The sequence below is a fragment of the Papio anubis genome, chromosome 15 (genome assembly GCF_008728515.1).
Source record: "Papio anubis isolate 15944 chromosome 15, Panubis1.0, whole genome shotgun sequence".
NCBI lineage: Eukaryota > Metazoa > Chordata > Mammalia > Primates > Cercopithecidae > Papio > Papio anubis.
The window spans coordinates 26,880,982-26,899,651 of record NC_044990.1 but is presented as its reverse complement, the minus strand read 5'-3'; the positions used below and the strand labels follow the sequence as shown (position 1 = coordinate 26,899,651).

General features: G+C 44.5%; 1 protein-coding gene and 1 pseudogene across 13 annotated transcripts in view; both read left to right on the top strand.

Annotated features, from left to right (window-relative positions):
• The window catches only part of RCBTB2 (RCC1 and BTB domain containing protein 2), a 44,579-nt gene that overhangs the window by 23,554 nt on the left and 2,355 nt on the right, over nucleotides 1–18,670 (top strand). For all 12 annotated transcript variants that reach the window (XM_009191920.2, XM_021929616.1, XM_009191921.3 and 9 more), the window contains 4 exons: nucleotides 7,003–7,193; nucleotides 8,049–8,175; nucleotides 10,490–10,629; nucleotides 13,794–13,924. In XM_009191920.2, coding sequence (XP_009190184.1) covers nucleotides 7,003–7,193; nucleotides 8,049–8,175; nucleotides 10,490–10,629; nucleotides 13,794–13,924 — 589 coding nt within the window. The remainder of the gene's footprint in view (nucleotides 1–7,002; nucleotides 7,194–8,048; nucleotides 8,176–10,489; nucleotides 10,630–13,793; nucleotides 13,925–18,670) is intronic.
• On the top strand, nucleotides 818–4,382 carry LOC101018306 (annotated as a pseudogene). The gene has a single exon (XR_001896845.3). The product of XR_001896845.3 is annotated as an uncharacterized LOC101018306 (transcript).

Genomic DNA, 18,670 nt, shown 5'->3' with positions numbered 1-18,670 from the left:
AGAGCAAAAACGTTTCATTATCTTTTCTTTTAAACCAGGGTTGCAGTCATCGTAGAAACGAATGCTGCTATTTTTACTGCATATATCTTTATTACATTTCATTTTAAAAGAAATATATAGACAAACAGATTAGCTCGCACTTATATGCAGTGTTTTTCTAATTTTCTGTTGGAATACTTAACAATGAAAATGAGGAACGAAATTGCCATTTTTCAGCTGCCTCAATTTTCATTTGAGTATTGTGAACTTGGCTGACTTTCTTTAACCTACGTTTTAAAAGTTTTATTTAACCAATTTAACATAGGTTATTTTAATAGGTTAAATAAAACTTTTTTTGTCAAAAACCTTAAAATTTAAGACCCCTGGCCCCTTCAGAATAGGGAGGAGGGACAATAATGGAGGCAGGAGGTGGTTCAGGCAGATGCCTGCAACTGTTCATTCACACATCTTGTAAGGTAGCTTAGAGCTCCTCAGAAGAGAAGGGACAGTCCTGAGGCTTTGAATAACCACAAAAGTACCTCAGTTGATAGGGACACTTAATATTTAAACTGAAAAAACAGAGTTAAAGGATCAAGTAAAGATGGCATGGAAATAAAAACGATGGATTTGTATGGCCTGTTTTTTTTTTTTTATTTTTATTTTTTTGAGACACAGTCTCCCTGTTGTCCAGGTTAGAGTACAGTGGTGCAATCACGGTTCATGTAGTCTTGACTTCCCAAGCTCAGGCGATCCTCCCACCTCAGCCTCTGGAGTAGCTGGGACTACAGGAGTGTGCCACTATGCCTAGCTAATTTTTTTGTGTGTTTTTTTGTAGGGCCAGGGTTTTGCCACGTTGCCCAGGCTGGTAGCTCCTGGGCTTAAGCAATCCTCTTGCCTTGGCCTCCCAAAGTGCTGGGATTACAGGTGTGAGCCACCGGCCCATTACTTTTTATGGTGCTCCCACACTTACCCAAAGCTTTAGCACATCTGTCCCTGGTCTCACAGAGTCTGCCATCATTGCCCACCAGTGACTTGCTGCATTGCACTGCTGGTGCCTGATCCAGAATGATCGCCCAAGGCCTCTGACTCACGTTCTCACTGGGGCAGATGGATTGTGGGGTATCAAGGTAGGAGAAAGACAAAGCAGCAGAGAAGCAGGTAATGGGAATGGAAGCTGTGTGAGTGCCAAGTTGCTTAACTGGATGTTGGGAGTTATCTATTGCATTTCTGTCTTTCTTAAACTGCAGTTATTTTCGAATTATAATTTGGCTATAAAAATCATGGATGGCCTAGGCGCTCACGCCTGTAATTCCAGCACTTTGGGAGGCCGAGGCGGGCGGATCACCTTAGGTCAGGAGTTTAAGACCAGCCTGGCCAACATGGTAAAACCCTGTCTGTACTAAAAATGCAAAAATTCATTGGGCGTGGTGATGCATACCTGTAATCCCAACTGCTTGGGAGTCTGAGGCACGAGAATCCCTTGCCCGTGGAAAGCGGAGGTTGCAGTGAGATCATGACACTGCACTCTAGCCTGGGCAGTAGAGTGGGACTCTGTCTCAAAAAAAAAAAAAAAGGATGGAGGAATGTTTTAAACGAGATGTTCCTGATTTTCTCAGTTTTCTGTACTTGCATTTCAAGTGGTGATTTCTGAACTTGCACAATTTCAACCAGGCACTCAAGCACAGGCGTATTGCAAGGGAGGGGTTTATAGGTCTGTGCTGGGACTTGTTCTGCACTTCTCCACCCTTTCCAGGAATGGAAAGTCAAGTATATGTCGTAACTTATCCCTCAGGAACCCGGGAGCCTTACTTCTGACTCTTCTGGGGCCCATTACAGAAAAGCCTGACTAATTAGGAACTGGATTGAGTATGGGGTGGGGTGGGGTTCAGTGCTTAGTTATCTGTTCACAGAAGTGGGAAGGAGAAACCTGTCTACATTGTTTTCTTTGCTGGAACAACCATCCAAGGGAAATCTTTTAAAATCTTTCCCAGAAAAAGACTGTATTTATGATGGAGAATACTGATATTTGTCAGCAATTTATGTTTACATAAATATAAATTCAATGATTAAAATGATTGTCTTCTCCTAATCCAGTCATTCCCAATCTTTCTGAAGTTTCAGTACCTTGGCCACAGATTGACCAACGTTTGTATCTTTGTTCTTAACGTTTCCTAACAGCATATTTTAAACTAAACTGATGTAAAGCTATCTTTTCCTTGAATTTCTGAGAATTCTTCGACTTCTGAGGTAGTCGGTATAATCCTTGGGCTCTTACAAAACCAGGATTGGGAATCCCTGCTGTGGATCTGTCATCTTTGCTGTTTCTTCTCCAATATTCTTGTCCCTCACAGATGACCTTTCACCCCTCCTTGGGGTTTTCTGGTTTCTATTCTTTCTCACTCTCTGCTTTTTCATTTCTAGTACTTCATATCCAGTAAGCTCAGTGCTTGTAGTGGATCATTCCCTTGAGGTGACACAAAACCTGTTTATTATCAACATGTAGTGAATTTTTTTCCCATTAAGATTGGCTACGAAATAAAGTGTGAAACATGCCAGGCATCCTGACAGTAAAGGTGAGCTCAGTTGCTAGTCATTGTCTGTTGCACGTCTGACTGGAAAATTGGAACGTCAGCATGTGCTGCTTGGTATGAGTCCAGTTTAAAAACCGATGATGACTTAGGCAATGGCAGGGTTCCTTAGCAGTTGCTTGGATCACAAGCCTAGACCTGAAGGTACCCTCTAAACTTTCTCCACTCTCATTCCTGTAGCAGCTACTGCAGCCAACCAAATCCGCGTCCCACCCCTGACTTCCCACGTGGAGCCGGGTGTGCCGGGTATACGTCACAAGGCCATGCCCGGGGTCGGGCGGCATCATGTGGCCTTCCCCGACCCACCCTTTGGCTCTGTCTGTCCCAGCCCTTCTCTAGAAAGTAGTGTCCCACTTCAGGTCACCAGCTGCTCTAGGGGCAGAGGCTACGCCCTTTCATGGACGCTAGTAACAAATAACGTATCTCAGAAGGGAACATAGGAACCGCATTATTTGGCTTTTCTGATGTTGGGCAGATCAGTGAAGGATGCTGTTGTGCTCCAGTCACTGACATGTTTCATAGAACGTTACCCCAGAGTACACAGAAATGATTCCAAAAAATGTAGAAGTCTTTGCCTAGTAAGTCACTGCAGAAGTGCTGAAATCTGAAGAAAGGAAGAGCAGTTCATGAATGCTTATCTCCACATTGTTCACTGGGCTGTCCTAACCTCCCCTGCTCCCAGAGAATACCAGATGGCTTTACAATTGAGGTGGTTCAAACGCAGAAGGCCCTTTTTCCTTTCATTACTTCCTCAGTTATCTGAACATTGGCCCCCACACCTGCCACCTGGCCAGCGCGGCTTCTGCCTCCCTCGGCACTGCCAGGCGGGGCTTTTCTCAGACTCATCCTCTGGGCCACCTTCAACTCCTCTCCCTCCCTCTGCATTAACATCCAGGCCACCCTCATTAGTCCTTGGCAAACTAGCTTGGGTTGGCCTCCCCAGCCAGCCTTCCAGACTGTTCTTTCTCTCCCTTGCAGCCTGTGTTGCACACCACTGTGACCAGGTCCGTCTGTCTGAGAATACCATTTCCTCACATCATGGCCCTGTTTACAAAGCTGTTTCCCATTTGCCTATCACATCAGATCAAATCGGAACTCTTCGGCTCTGGATTGAAGCCGACGCCACTGTTCCTGGCAAGCCTCGTTGCCCTTCGATCCCGGCGTTGGCCTCCGTCCCTGTCAGGCCTCGTATGATGCTGCTCTCTGGCGTCCTGCCATCTCCAGCTCTGCCTGCACGTTGCTCCTGCATTTCTCTCCACCTCATAAGACTCTTATTCCACGGCTCTGGCCAGGCCAAAGCATACATGGCCCAGTTAGCTCCCTTTTACTTGAAATATTCCCTGAGGAGCCCCTAGGTATTTTTCTTTACTCACCAGAGACTTGTAGTCAGGGCCACACTGATATCATTTGGGAATTATTTGCAAAGTCACACTCTGGACTTCTCTCTCCAGCTACATCATGAGTTTCTCAGCTAAATCACAGGCCCACAGTTCCTGCTGCAGCTGGTAAACACTTTCAGTCACGGAAGGAAGCCTTTTTCGGTTCTCAGTTCTGCCAAGGAACTTATTTCATGTACACGAAACCACCAACTGTGAGAGGATGGCTGCCTGTATCCTGTTCCCCCTCATCTTTTTTTTCTTTAAAAAGATGGTAAAGCTGATTATAAGAATTTAAGTAACGTGGCCCTAGAACTACACTCTGACTCTGAGCCCTGTGTCCTGCCCACAGCACCAGGCCACGAAGACATACCACGTCGCTACCCTCACATTTGCTTGTAACTTAGGAGGCTTGCTAATAAAATCGATGGTAACAGTGGATGTACTTCTCTTTTAATACATTTATTCTATTTCCTTCTCCCATTTTCTTTATTTGTTGAAAAGAATGTGCTGATTGAGAAGCCAAATATTATTAACCATTTTCCCCATCTGTCACGGTTCTTTTGCACAGCACTGGATTAGGCCGGGAAATCAGGAAATATCAGGAAAAAGATTCTTCTAGGGAAACTCTTACTAATCTGAATTGATCACTAGAAATACGTGGTCTCTACCTAAAGGACGCTTTGTCACTTAAAATGCCGAGTACTTGTCATAATGTAAAGAAGCCTCCATTGTCATGCAACCATTTGCACCCAGACATTGTGCCTGGTTGCACTTAACATTTTATCGTTTGATTCTTACACCAGCCCTCCAATGTGATGAAACCAAGGCTCTTAGGTGCTAAGTGACATTCCCCTAGTCATGCAGCCTAGTGGTAAAGCGGAGATTCAAATCTAGTTTTTGTTTTCCTTTGAGCTGGAGCTGCAATTAAAAAAAAAAAGAAGAAAGAAAAAACAAACCTAGGTTTGTTTGACTCCAAATCCTGAGCTCTCTACTGTGGGCCATCGTAGCCTCTTTTCCTGTAGTATTTGTGTGTGGTTTTCAAGGGCTAAGAACGATCCTCTAATAAGTCAGTGAAATTGCCACCCGTGAGAACAGCATGTCTCAGCCTCTGAGGCGAGCAGGCACAAGCTCCAGGTTCTGTGATGACACCTCCCTCCTGGTTTGGGGGCAGCTGCCTAAAGGAGGCAGCGTGGGATCATCCTCACCCTTCAGGTGCTAGTCCGTGTCAGTGGGGCCTTACACAACTCTCCTTTGTGTTGTTGAGTCTTCCTCAGTCAGCAAAGTGACCCACAGATTATATTCAGTAAGACACCATGCTATGTGCTTAGAGAGAATTAAGCCAGTGATTAGGCCTGCCAGAAACTGGCCATCGCGCTGAACAGGTGAAACGGATGCATAAAGAGTAACAGGGCCAGGCTGGAGTGGTGTGGACAGGAAGTGCTGCAGGAGCTCAGGTGAGCGGGAGACCTCAAACTTGGGGTGTTTGAACTGGGCCTTAGAAGATAGGTAGGATTTGTAAGGCAGAAAGAAAGAACATTCCTGAACAACCATGGATGAAGCCATTGAAGGGCAGTGAGAAAGCCCCATTTGTTGAAGCAGGGTGTGTGCACAAAAGTAACTTGAGAGCTGGCTGTTCAGAAGTGACACCAAATCATGGATGGGGTTATGTCTTGTGTCAGGATTTTATCTGAGGGAAGCCGCTGCCCGTGTGAAAGTTCTGATGAGAACGGTGTTCCAGGAGGATGGTTAACCTGCCAGCACTGTGTGAGTTGGGGCAGAAGGGAGAGTCTAAGGCAAGGGAGACCTGGGAGGCTGTTACAGGGCCCAGATGCAGGGTGTGCCTGACCCCCCAGTGGTGGCTGAGAGGAGACATTGCAAAGCATCTTTGTTATTTAACTGGATATTCTAAAGAAAATGGTAAATACGGAGGGATAAGTCAAAGTTGACCCTGAAGTTCTGAGCCTAAGTCTGAGGATGCTGGTACCATTGTCTGCTGTAGCAAAATCAAGATGGGGACTTCCCCTGGGTTAAAAGAGTTTACCCTTTTCCTTTAATCTGTATGGTGGCTTATTCTGATAGAAAAGAAATTACTTCCAGGGGAAACAATGTTTTTCCATTAAAAGTGTTACGAGGCCGGGTACAGTGGCTCACACCTGTAATCCCAGCACTTTGGGAGGCCAAGGTGGGCGGATCACTTGGGCTCAGGAGTTCAAGACCAACCTGGGCAACATGGCAAAACCTGGTCTCTACAAAAATTAGTCAGGTGTGGTGACTTGCACCTGTAGTCCCAGCTGCTGCGGAGCCTGAGGTGGGAGGATCGCTTGAGCCTAGGAGGCAGAGATTGCGGTGAGCCAAGATCCCAGATTGTGCCACTGCACTTTAGCCTGGGTGACAGGACAAGACTCCTCTGTCTCAGAAAAAAAAAAAAAAAAAATGTTCCGAGAACTACCTCCTCGTCAATCATGAACTTAGAGCAGTAGGGCGTATCACATGGTGATCCTAGAAAACTGCTCTCCTGGGTTCCAGGTCATATAGTCCAGTGTGGTAGAACTACTGAATTTACTCTGTGCAATAGGAGTTGGAATAGCGTGCTAGAAATCAGTGAAGTCTTCATTAAAATATTTATTTATTGGCCCTCAGTCCAGATGACCCAAATCTTTATTATTTTCTTCAGTAAGTAATGTTTTAGGGGAAAAAATTTAAACCACCCTTTTTTGGTGGGGGGACCACTACTCTCTTGGGTTATACTTGAATTTCAAAATAGGATGGTACATATTTTTATAGGCCTACTGGCTAGAAGCGGTACAAACAGATCTTCATGAGTTATAAGTGCCATTGAAGTGTGGCTTAAATGTGAATAACGGTTTGGTGCCTGATAATTTAGGAGATGAGGTGTATGAGTCATGTGGTAGTTTTTTGTTTTTTTGTTTTTTTCTTTTCCTGACCCTTTTTGTAATTTTATGATGCCCCACATCAGTTAAACCTGAGTGGGGGAGGATACAACTTGTTTCTGCCTCTGGTCACTGTGCTTATGTGGTGTGTATTTGTGAATTTAGGATTATCGAGATTGCAGCCTGTCACTCCACACACACGTCTGCGGCCAAGACGCAGGGTGGGCACGTGTACATGTGGGGCCAGTGCCGGGGTCAGTCCGTGATCCTCCCGCACCTCACCCACTTCTCCTGCACCGACGACGTGTTTGCCTGCTTTGCCACTCCCGCCGTCTCGTGGCGCCTTCTCTCCGTGGGTGAGCTAGTCACTGTCCATTTGGGGGATGGCCCGAAAATCTGGGAAAGAACTCAGGGCTTTACTTCGATAATGAGGATTTTGTTAGGTGCACTCTCGTAATTTATTTCTCTCTGATGGGCTTCTGCAAAAGGGGACTAATTTTATTTTCTTCAAAGCATCAGAAACCAACGCTAGTACTAAACTAAAAGTAATTTTATTTGACTGCTTTTTTTTTTTTCTTTAAGAGAGAAAGATGGGTCTTGCTCTGTTGCCCAGGCTGGAGAGCAGTGGTGCAATCGTAGCTCACTGTACCCTTGAGCGCCTGGACTCAAGCAATCCTTTTGCCTTAGCCTGTTGAGTAGCTGGGAGTATGGGTACCCACTACCACGCCTGGCTAATTTAAAGAAACTTTCTGTGGAGGTGGGGTCTCGCTGTGTCACCCAGGCTGGTCTTAAACTGTGAGCCTCAAGCCATCTTTCTGTCTCCACCACCACCAAAGTGTTGGGATCACAGGTGTGAGCCATTGTGCCCTGCCCTTATTTGACTACTTTTTAATTTTACCGAGAAACTGTGTCTTTTACTTTTAGCTAGCATATTTGCTCAAATGTTTAAAATTTCATTCAAAATTAGTGATGTGGCTTGGGACTTTTTCTTATTATTTTGCCAGATTTATAAGCCGATGTGTGTGAGATTCTTATCCTTAATGATTACAGAGATGCATATCTGTCTTCAGGGGAAAAAACCCATTGCTCAGTTGCTCAGTTATTTTGAGGAATTCGTATTTTCATGAGCATCGGTAGAGCAGTGCCATACCCTGGCCTGCATGTTCATTATGTCTGTAGCTAACCTGGAAGCATTTGCATTATTCTCCTAGAACCCGATGACCACCTCACAGTGGCTGAGTCACTGAAGAGGGAATTTGACAACCCGGACACCGCAGACCTGAAGTTTCTGGTTGATGGAAAGTACATTTATGCACATAAAGTCCTTCTCAAGATTCGGTAAGGAATCATTTATTTTGAGAATTGAGAAAAATAATTCATTCAACAATTGTATTCTGAGTGTCCAACTCTATTAGGCACCTCAGTAATAAAGAGAAAATGTAAGACTGTTTTGCTCTTACAAGCATACAGTGGAGCAGGGGGAAATATACGTGAAACAAGAAATAACACAGGTTGTGTGTGGTTCAGGGAATCAGGACCGTAGGCGATCCTGAGGCCTGAAAAGTAGGGTGGTCACCTTGGCAGCAGGGAGCAGCCAGTGCACCCTGCAAATGTGTCCTGTGCTCTGAACACCGTACTGATACTTGGACGTCCATCAGTTACCCTCTCTGCCTGGGAATCAAGCTCGGCTCATAGTAATCACTTTCTTTAATCACTTGTGGGGTACTTTTAGATGGTTTAAAAAAGAGAAGATCGAGGCCTTTCCAGACCAAAAAGGTCTGTAGTGAGGCTAGCGCAGAGATTTTAAAAATCACATTTGTGAATGTTTGTGAGCAATGAGCTGTGTGCATTTCAAGTGTGCAGTTTGATGGGTGCTGACACATGTCCACGCCTGTGAAACCGCTGCCCCACATCCAGATAGAGAACATTCCCACCACCCTTCAGAGACCCCTCATGTCCTAGCCCTGGGAGACCGTGGCTCCTTCTGTCACTGTAGATGAGTTAGCATTTTCTGGAGTGTATTTAGATGGGATGATACAGGATGCATTCGTTTGTGCCTGGCTGCTTTCTCTTACATGATGATTTTGAAATTCTTTATGTTGTTGTGTAACAGATATTTAAATCCTACCGCAGTGAGTCACAAACTCAACACAGCATTTTAGTCTCAAGTTCCTCTTTTTTTTTTTTTTTTTTTTTTTTTTGAGACGGAGTCTCGCTCTGTCGCCCAGGCTGGGGTGCAGTGGCCGGATCTCAGCTCACTGCAAGCTCTGCCTCCCGGGTTCCCACCATTCTCCTGCCTCAGCCTCCCGAGTAGCTGGGACTACAGGCGCCCGCCACCTCGCCCGGCTAGTTTTTTGTAATTTTTAGTAGAGACGGGGTTTCACCATGTTAGCCAGGATGGTCTCGATCTCCTGACCTCGTGATCCGCCCGTCTCGGCCTCCCAAAGTGCTGGGATTACAGGCTTGAGCCACCGCGCCCGGCCAAGTTCCTCTTTAGTAAGATCAAGCTATGCAGCATTTGTTCACTCTCTCTGCATCACATCAACCTGCATGAAGGAAGGGGGGTGGATTAGTTTGCTGTTACAAAGTACTATAGGCTGGGTGGCTTAAGCAACATAAAGTTCTGGAGGCTGGAAGTCCCAGATCAAAAGTGTCAGCCGGATGGGTTTCTTCTGAGGCTGTGAGCGAGAATCTGTTCCTGCCTCTTTCCTGGCTGCTGGGGGTTTGCTGACAGTCTTTGGCCTTCCTTGGCATGTGGCTGCTTAACTCCAGTCAGCATGTGGCATTCTCCCTTTGTGCATGTCTGTGTCCAAATTTCCCCCCACCTTTTTTTTTTGTTAGATGGCAGAGTCTTGCTCTATTGCCCAGGCTGGAGTGCAATGGCGTGATCTCGGCTCACTGCAACCTCTGCCTCCCAGGTTCAAGTGATTCTCCTGCCTCAGCCTCCCGAGTAGCTGGGATTGCAGGCGCACGCCACCATGCCTGGCTAATGTTTGTATTTTTGGTAGAGATGGGGTTTCACCATATTGGTCAGGCTGGTCTCAAATTCCTGACCTCGTGATCTACCCACTGGCCTTCCAAAGTGCTGGTATTACAGGCGTGAGCCACCACACCCAGCCCAGATTTCCCCTTTTTATAAGGATGCCAGTCACATTGGATTAGGGCCACCCTGGTGACCTTCTTATAACTTGGTTACCTCTTTAAAGGCTCTCTCTCCTAGTAAGGTCGCATTTTGAGGTATTGGCCATTAGGACTTCAACGTAGGAATTTTTAGAGGACATCATTCAACCCATGATGGAGTGAGGAAACAGAATTACTTAGATTTTATAAAAAAAAAAAAAAAAAATTTCTCTAGATGCTGATTTCTCTAGATGCTGACAATGGTTGTGGTGTGATAGAGATGCCAGGGAGTCCGGCTCTGTCCCCATTAGCACGGCCATTGGGGCTGCTTCCCGGGCCACCCTTGGCAGCAGGTTTGCATGTACAGCCTTGCCGAATAAATGACTGTTTGAAAACCCAGGCCAGCAAAGAAAGTGAGGAGCCACAGCAGGGACGTGCCAGTGTGCACCTTCGAGAGAAGGACGTCCTCCTCACAGAGGCTGTCTGCCCTGGCCGGGAAGCTAGGACCTGACTTGCTGCTTTCTTCCTTCAGATGTGAGCATTTTCGTTCGTCGTTGGAAGATAACGAGGATGATATTGTAGAAATGAGTGAATTTTCATATCCTGTTTACCGGGCCTTCCTCGAATACCTGTACACAGACAGCATCAGCCTTTCTCCTGAGGAGGCAGTAGGTAATTGCCAAAGACTTCCGAAAACTTGGCAAAATGTTGAGGAACTGACAAGGTGGTTTCTATAGAACCTAAAAGAAAGTTGCCGTGAGGGTAATTACAGAAGTATTTCTTTTTGTGTGTGTTGAATCCAAACACATTTCCCTTGTTACTACTTATGCAAAGGTTGACTGGACAGATAAGAGAGAGAAGGATCAAATCATCACCACTGTGGAGCACTGCAGGCAGCAGCATGGAGAAGGGGACAGAGACCGAGGGCCACGCAGCAGATCCCAGTGTCTCCACCAGCAGGGCCCGGGAATTCCACTTATTTCAGACTGTGGGCCCGAGTCCATCAAGTCTGTGCCGAGCGGCTTAGGAGGCTGGGAAAGTGGGCATTTCCAGATGGCCATTGCTCAGCTGAAAATTCTGTGGTTTCAGTAGAAAGGAAGAATGGATGTGAGAGAGAGAGTGTGGATGTGTGTGTGTGTGTGTGTGTGTGTGTTGGGGTAGGGGTTGAGAGAGAAGCAGCTCGCAGCTTCTGCCACAGGAGAGATGTGATCTGTGTTTAAAACATCAGTTATTATATTGGTTCAGGTGAGAGATGATGGTCTCCTGGGTTGGGGTTGTATAGCAGTGGAAGTGTTGAAAGAGATCAGATACTAGATAATATTTTTAAGAGGTTGCTGATGGGATTTGTTGATAGATAGGATGAGAGATGTGAGTTGAGAGAGAAGGATGGCTGCACTGAGGTACTTGGCCTGGGTAGCTGCCTTCATGGAAGTCCTATTCACTGAGGTGAGGAAGATGGAGAACAACAGGCTTGCTCTGGACTTTGAAAGTCAAAGGAGTTTGAGCTTCCCGTTAGATACCCAAGTGGCAATTTTGTTTTTGAGACGGAGTTTCACTCTTGTTGCCCAGGCTAGAGTGCAATGGCACAATCTCGGCTTACCACAACCTCTGCCTCCCGGGTTCGAGTGATTCTCCTGCCTCAGCCTCCTGAGTAGCTGCGATTACAGGCATGTGCCACCATGCCTGGCTAATTTTGTAGTTTTAGTAGAGACAGGGTTTCTCCATGTTGGCCAGGCTGATCTCGAACTCCCGACCTCAGGTGATCCACCCGCCTTGGCCTCCCAAAGTGCTGGGATTACAGGCATGAGCCACTGCGCCTGGCCCCAAATGGCAATTTTTTATAGGCCCACCCCTAACATTTGCAGGGCTCTGGCCAAGACTCTGAATGGAGACCTATGCTCCATATGTCTAAAAATTTAAAGTTATATGTCAAGCTAATGAACTTCAGATAAAATATGTCCAATCCTCCCTCCTTGAAAAATGTAATTTCATTAAGAACTGAAAGGACAGGTTTCAGTTTTAGTTGGCATTTAGAGTTGCTGGACTCCTTGGAGTTCTGTGCCAGAACCCAATGGCACTGGCAGGACCGACCCCTCCTCCGGCAGAAGGGTGTGTGGGCACCCTAGCTTGCATTCCAAGCTCTATCCACCCCCAACCCAGGTTACCCTTTTGGGCCAGGGGGTCTGCACATTGGTGGTGGGGTCTAAGGGAGGAAATACCCACACATGTGGCCTCAGGGCCAATTATGCAGGCAGTCCCAGGTTCCCAGGTACCCAAAGTGTGGTCTAGAAGTGGGCATGTGGCTCCTTGGCCACCCTGTGCTGAGGGTGTGCATGGAGGAGGTGTAGAGCCGGGACTTGGGGCAGAGTCCTCTCTTAGGGCAGTGCCGCTTACGGATGCGAATCTGAAGCTTGGGGCCAAAAACAATGAAGCCATTCACAACTCTCAAGATTTCAGTGTCCTCTATAACTTTGATAATATTTGTTATAAAAAAGCAAGTTTCCAACCAAAGTCTACCACATGTAGAAGATTTATTAGCAGACAGACACAAAAACAATTAATATTGTAAAATAGATGAAATCCCAGCTCTCTATACTTCATACACTCTATTAAGTACCTTGCATGAAAAGTTAGCTTGAGGTGGACATGACAGTATTCTAGTAGCCGGATTCAGCTAACCTTTTGATCCTATCTACCACTCATTTCGCCAATGACAAACTAATTCTGACATTCTTTATGCTAATTACAAATCCTCTAATGAAGATTCAGAAAAACAAATAGGGTCTTTCAGATGCTAATTGCTTCAATTAGAGTACTTCCTATCATTCCTTGGGGTAGAATAAAATTAATTTACATATATCACCTCACCCAGTCTCTATTGAATTACTTGAAAAATAGGTGACAGGTAATATAACAGGACTCACCTGCATATGTAGATGATATTTAAAACCCTGGGGCTGGAGTTCTGGGAAGTAAGTGAGAGAAGTATCTGAAAATTTAACCCTGGGGCACTCAAACATTTGGAAGTCAGGAAAAATGATTCAGCCTAGAGAACTGAGGAGCAACTAATTAAAGAAAAATGCAAGCAAGTGACAAAGTGCCCTAAGGAGAGCATTATCAATCATGTCAAATGCTGTGTAAGTGTCAAGTAAGAGGAAACCAGAGAATATGGCACCCTGGAATCCATTGTGACCGCCCCAGGTGTGATTGCAGTAGTGGTGGGGATGGGATTCTGCTTGTAATGGCTTGAGGTCAGAATGGGAGGTGGGAAAATGGAGACAGCAGATACAGACAGCTCTGTCTAGGAGTTTTGCTGTAGGGAGGAGCAGTGGGATAGGGTAACAGGAGGCAGACACATATCTATGAAAGGGTCACCCCTCCCCTCTCTTCCCCTCTCTTCCCATCCCCTCCCCTCCGCTCCCTCCTCTTTTCTTCTCTTTTGTTTTCTTTCTTTTCATGGCAGGCACTCTTACAGCATGTGTGTGTGCTCCTGGGAATGGCCCAGGAGAAGCTGACATTGAGATTGCAGGGAAAGGGGTCATTCAAGGTGCACATGCTTTTTCTTTTTTTCCTAGGAAAAAATTATTAAAGGTATTTTCCCTGTGCTCCTGTTTTTCAACAGCTAATGATTTGTGTATCGTATTTGCTCAGCTTGGCTGCCATCCTGGGTAGAGCCCCACACTGAAGTGTAAGTGTCAGTCAGCATCAGTCTACGCAGCGCTTCACTGAGGATTATATCCAAAATACTGTCAAAATCATCTCTGAGTGGCTGAGTGAGTGAGTGTAAATCAGGATGCTTGAAATCACTCCCCCTAATAAACACCTTTTTCCAACAGGACTGCTAGACTTGGCTACATTTTATAGAGAAAATCGTCTGAAAAAGCTCTGCCAACAAACTATCAAGCAAGGCATCTGCGAGGAGAACGCCATCGCTCTGCTCTCGGCTGCAGTGAAGTATGAGGCCCAGGTAAGGAAAGCCTGCTTCCAGCAGCTGGCCTGGAGAAACGGAACCGAGGTGCCTGCCTCATACCTTAAACTAAAATAAAGTCTGGGTAGAGGAAAGATTGAATATTTTTTTTAAAAAGAAATAACAAGAGTACTAGACAACATATAAGTGAGTATTTATATAACGTTGGGGTGGACATCAAAGGCAGAAGCCATAAAGGAAAGGATTTATAGCTCTGATTTAAAAAGATAAGAAACTTTTATCCACGTAAAAATACCATAGAGAAAATTAGAAAGTAGTGAGACACTGGGAAAAATATTTGCAACATATAATGAAGTCTGTTTACCAGAGTGAAAAACAAAAAGAGAATAGGAACAGTTTGGTTGAAAGAAATGGATCAAAGAACAAATGGCTCTATAAACAGACAAAAAACATAAATGAAAACAAGGTATGGCTTTTCCCCTGTCAAAGCAGGAAGACACTGTTTTGGAGACAATGTATAAGATCAGAATAATGGTGTTCTCCTAAACTACTGATGAGAGTACAAATTGATATGGAGAACAACTTGGTATAATATGTGTTAAGCACCTTAAAGTAAAGACACAATTCTTCAAGGAATTCACTCATAAGTATTTCTCTTGAGGAAGTAATCATGGATTTGGAAAAAGACTTAGCTTCAAAGGTGTTTACTGCAGCAGTTTATAATTTTGAAAAATTAGAAAAAGGTTAGTGTGAATAGTGGAGGCTTGTTTATAAAATGTTAATATCAAGAAATTATGCAGCTATTCAAGATATATCACTAAGTGAAAAACTATTATCCTATTTTTATTTTTTAAAAAGGTATAACTAGCTGAATAAAAAAACTAAAGTTCATTATCTACATAGAAAAAAAGACTGAAAACTATGCTTAGTGGTTATCATTGAATGGTGGGATTGTGGATGATTTTTATTTTCTTCTCTTTGCTTATTTTTTTTGAACTTTTACAGTGACCATGTATTGTTATGATAATAAAGAAAGGAAAGAAAACCAAACTTAGAACCAAATCTTTAGGAAACAGGCCATAACATCTTCAAGTCAATTTCCTTTTGGTATAAGGATATCCTCTCCTTTGGTCAAAAAAACAGAGACATTTTAGTAGATGAAAGGTTATAACTTTTTTTCTGTTTATGTAGATAATACTATGCTTATTAAAGAAAATTTGTAAAAGACAAAAAGTGTGAGGAAGGTAATGACTCATCAACCAGAGAACAGTAGCACTTTCATATAGCAGCTTCTGAGTTTTTGTTTTATGTCACATTATATATTTGTAAATACTCGAAACCTAGATTTTTTTTCACTTAACATTTTTTTAAAAAGTACTACCTCAAAACATTGACATTTAAAAGCACAGTGAATGTTTTATATCAAGGCAATAACATATTGGGGACTTACAACACAGAATGTTTCATGGGCAAACAAAATCCATGCACTTTTCCTAGTCTGTTCTTTAGCATCACAGTGATGAACCATGGTGGTGGAGGGCCATCTCAGATGTCAAGATGGTGCCTCGTGGTGTTTGCATCTGAATCAGGCTTCATTTTTAATACTTTTTAATATTCTCTATTTATGTGAATTATTTGTCTGGCTACCTTCCAGCTCTCTGTTTTCTAGAAAGTAACCTCTTTGAGGCATGGCAGGGACTTCGTTTTGCTCACAACCGTATCCCCAGTGCCTAGGATGGTGTCTGACACATAGTAGGTACTTATTAAATACTCCTTTCATAGATGTTCAGTTTTGCCTATAGAGATGCACTGTTTTACTACAGCCTGTCCAGCTAATTGTTGTACCCTAAATTAGCATAATAGAGTACAAGTAAAATAGACTGTATATATCCTTAATGTAAAATACAAGCTTTTGTAAATAAAGAACAGTGCTGTATTTGATTTGCCTAGCTCGAATAAGCAAGAAATGGGCTCTTTCCGCAAATTATTATCCCTCATGCTGGACTGTCACTTAGTATATAATTCATATGAGCCAGGGATTATTCTAAGCACAGTTCATATTTCATTTACTCCTCAAAACAACCTTGTAAGACATAGGCATTATTATATTTGATCCAGTTTATAAATGAGAAAACTGAAGCTTGGGGAGATTAAGTAATCTGAGTAAACTAGTAAACTGCAAAACTGGAATACAGTCCAAGATTGGGCAAATTTTAAAACCGCATGTTTAACTACAATTCTCCACTGTACTCAGTATTTTGAAATCAGGAGTATTTATGCATGGATTCAACAGATATTCACTGAGTGCCTGTTACATGCCCGGCACTGCCCTAGGCACGGGGGTACTGCAAATGAACAAAACAAACCAAAATCTCTGCCCTTGTGGGAATTTCTGGTGAGGGGAGACGGATGATCAGTAAACGAATAGGATATATAGTATGTCACATGGTGACAAGTGATATGGAAAGAAGTAAGCCAGGGAAGACAGCCTAGGGAATGCCTTCCTGAGATGAAAGTTGACATTTTAAATACAGTGGTCAGGGAGGCAAGACATCACTGAGCAGGTGACACAAGCAGAGACCTGAAGGAGGTGTGGGTGGTGTGTTCGGGGAAAAGCAAGCCCAGTGTGGATGGAGCACAGTGGGGAGGGAAGTAGCTGATGAGGTAGGGAGATGGAGGTGCACAGTGGCGTGTGTGGGAGGAGGCAGGGCCCGCAGAGCCCATAGGCAGGTTTCAGGAATCAGAGTTCCAAGGTGAGTGGCCATCAGAGGGTTTGGAGAGGAGCAGATATGATCTGATGGGCATTTGAAAGTAATCCTCCTGGCTGCTGTGTTTTGGGAGGGGAGAGAGAGAGAGAGTGAGAGAGTGTTTAGGGGAAGGAGAGTACTTTGGAGGCTGTATAATTCAGTAAGTGATGATGGTGGATTGGTCCAAGCTATCACCTGTGGGGATGGTAAAAAGTGGTTAAGATTTTGAATGCATTTTGAAAGTAGAGCCAACAGGATGTGCGGATGGATTAGATGTGAGGAAAGAAAAAAGATGACTGAGGAGGTTCTGGGCCTCAGCAGCTGTAAGGATGAAAGTGGTATTTATTGAGCTAGAGAAGATGGGAGCAACATTTTGGGGGAAATATCAGGAATTTGGTTTTGAATATGAGAAGTATGTGATGTCTATTAGACATCCAAATGGAAATGTCTAATAAGCAAATTGGATAAGCAAGCCTGGAAGTCAGAGAGAAATGCACTGAAGTCAAAGCTATGAGGCAGTGACGTGAGACAGGTTTGAGGATTAAGTGCTGAGCACTCCGTGCTTGGAGGAGATAAGGAGACACCAGCAAAGGAGACTGAAGAGGAGTGAGCAGTGACGGAAGCGAGAAACCAGCCGACCGTTTCCTGGAGGCTGGTAAAGAAAGCGAAACAGGAAGGAAGAAGTCCGAACCACACCGGATGCTGCTGGCGGGTCTGCGGGAGAGCTGAGAACTGACCAGTGGGTTTGCGGATGAGAACGCCTGGGGGGCCTTGGCAAGCAGTTTTAGCGCAGTGAAGCAGGGAGTCTGATCGGAGCCCAGAAGTAGAGGAACTGAAGATGGGGAATAGAGGCAGGTTTTCATGGTAATTTTATTATAAAGATAAAAAGGAAGAGGTTTGGGGGCATTTGAGGTAGAACATCTTTACTTTTTTAAGATGTAGGAAACGGAAGCTTGTCTAATGATGCAAATGACTCGGTGAAGGGGAACAAGCCAGTGATGCAGGGGACAGTTGGCTAGAGCAGGGCGCCTGAGTAGGTGGAGCAGTGGGATCTAGTGACAGAGCAAGGGCTCTGCTTTCTATAGGGTCCTGGACCGTTGATCCAGAGAAGATTGCATCCACAGGCCTTTCTCTAATAGGCAGCGAGACGTGGTGGGGAGAGCTTGTGGAGGTTCTTTTCAAGTGATTCTGGTTCTCAGTGAAAGAGGAAGTCATGTCAGCTGAGGACGAGGATGAGAGGGGAGATGTCAGGCTTATGGGGAGAAGTATGGGAGTCCTATGGGAAAATGAGCAAACTAGAAGAGTGTGGTAGGACTTCAGGACAGAACAGAGGGCCCCATGTTGAACATGAAGCCGCATGGAGTGGTAGCATTCAAAATAGACTACAATTCTTTAACTGAAAAATAATGGGGGCCTTGTTTTATATGGACAGCATTCCCTTATAACCAGTACCCCCCATGCCAATTTATTGAATTCTTAGAACCACAGGCACTCTTTCCAAGTCCTGTCCTTAATTTAATATTTAGGGGGAAATCCCACTCTAGAATAAGGTAAAGGCACATGGATCCAAGTGATAACTTTTTAGGGCTTTTTCATTCTCCCGTTAATTAGCAATTTTCCCGCTGCTGTCCAGATCTGTGAGGCGTCAAACTGCGCCTCCCCCTGATTCCAGACACACTCCAATGTGTGTGGTGTAGGTGTGAATTTCTCCATTCCTCTCTGTAGAGTTCATCCAAAGAGACGATGCGTCTCTATCTGGTTTCACTTTGGTGTGCTGTAGGCAAAAATGCCATTTCTAAACATTTAAGCAACAGCACATAATTTTAAATGGATCCTTGGCTATTCAGCATGTGTCAGTGAAGCACATTTTTATGTATAGTATGCTGTGATGACAAGTGGGTGTGTGCATTTTCCCTGTGTATCACTGAGGGCTTACCTGGAACAGAGACACATCATATTGCTTGTGTGGTACCAACAGCCTGCTCGGTTATGTTCAGGCATGAAATAAGCATTTTCCTAGTATAGTTTCTTTCTTTTC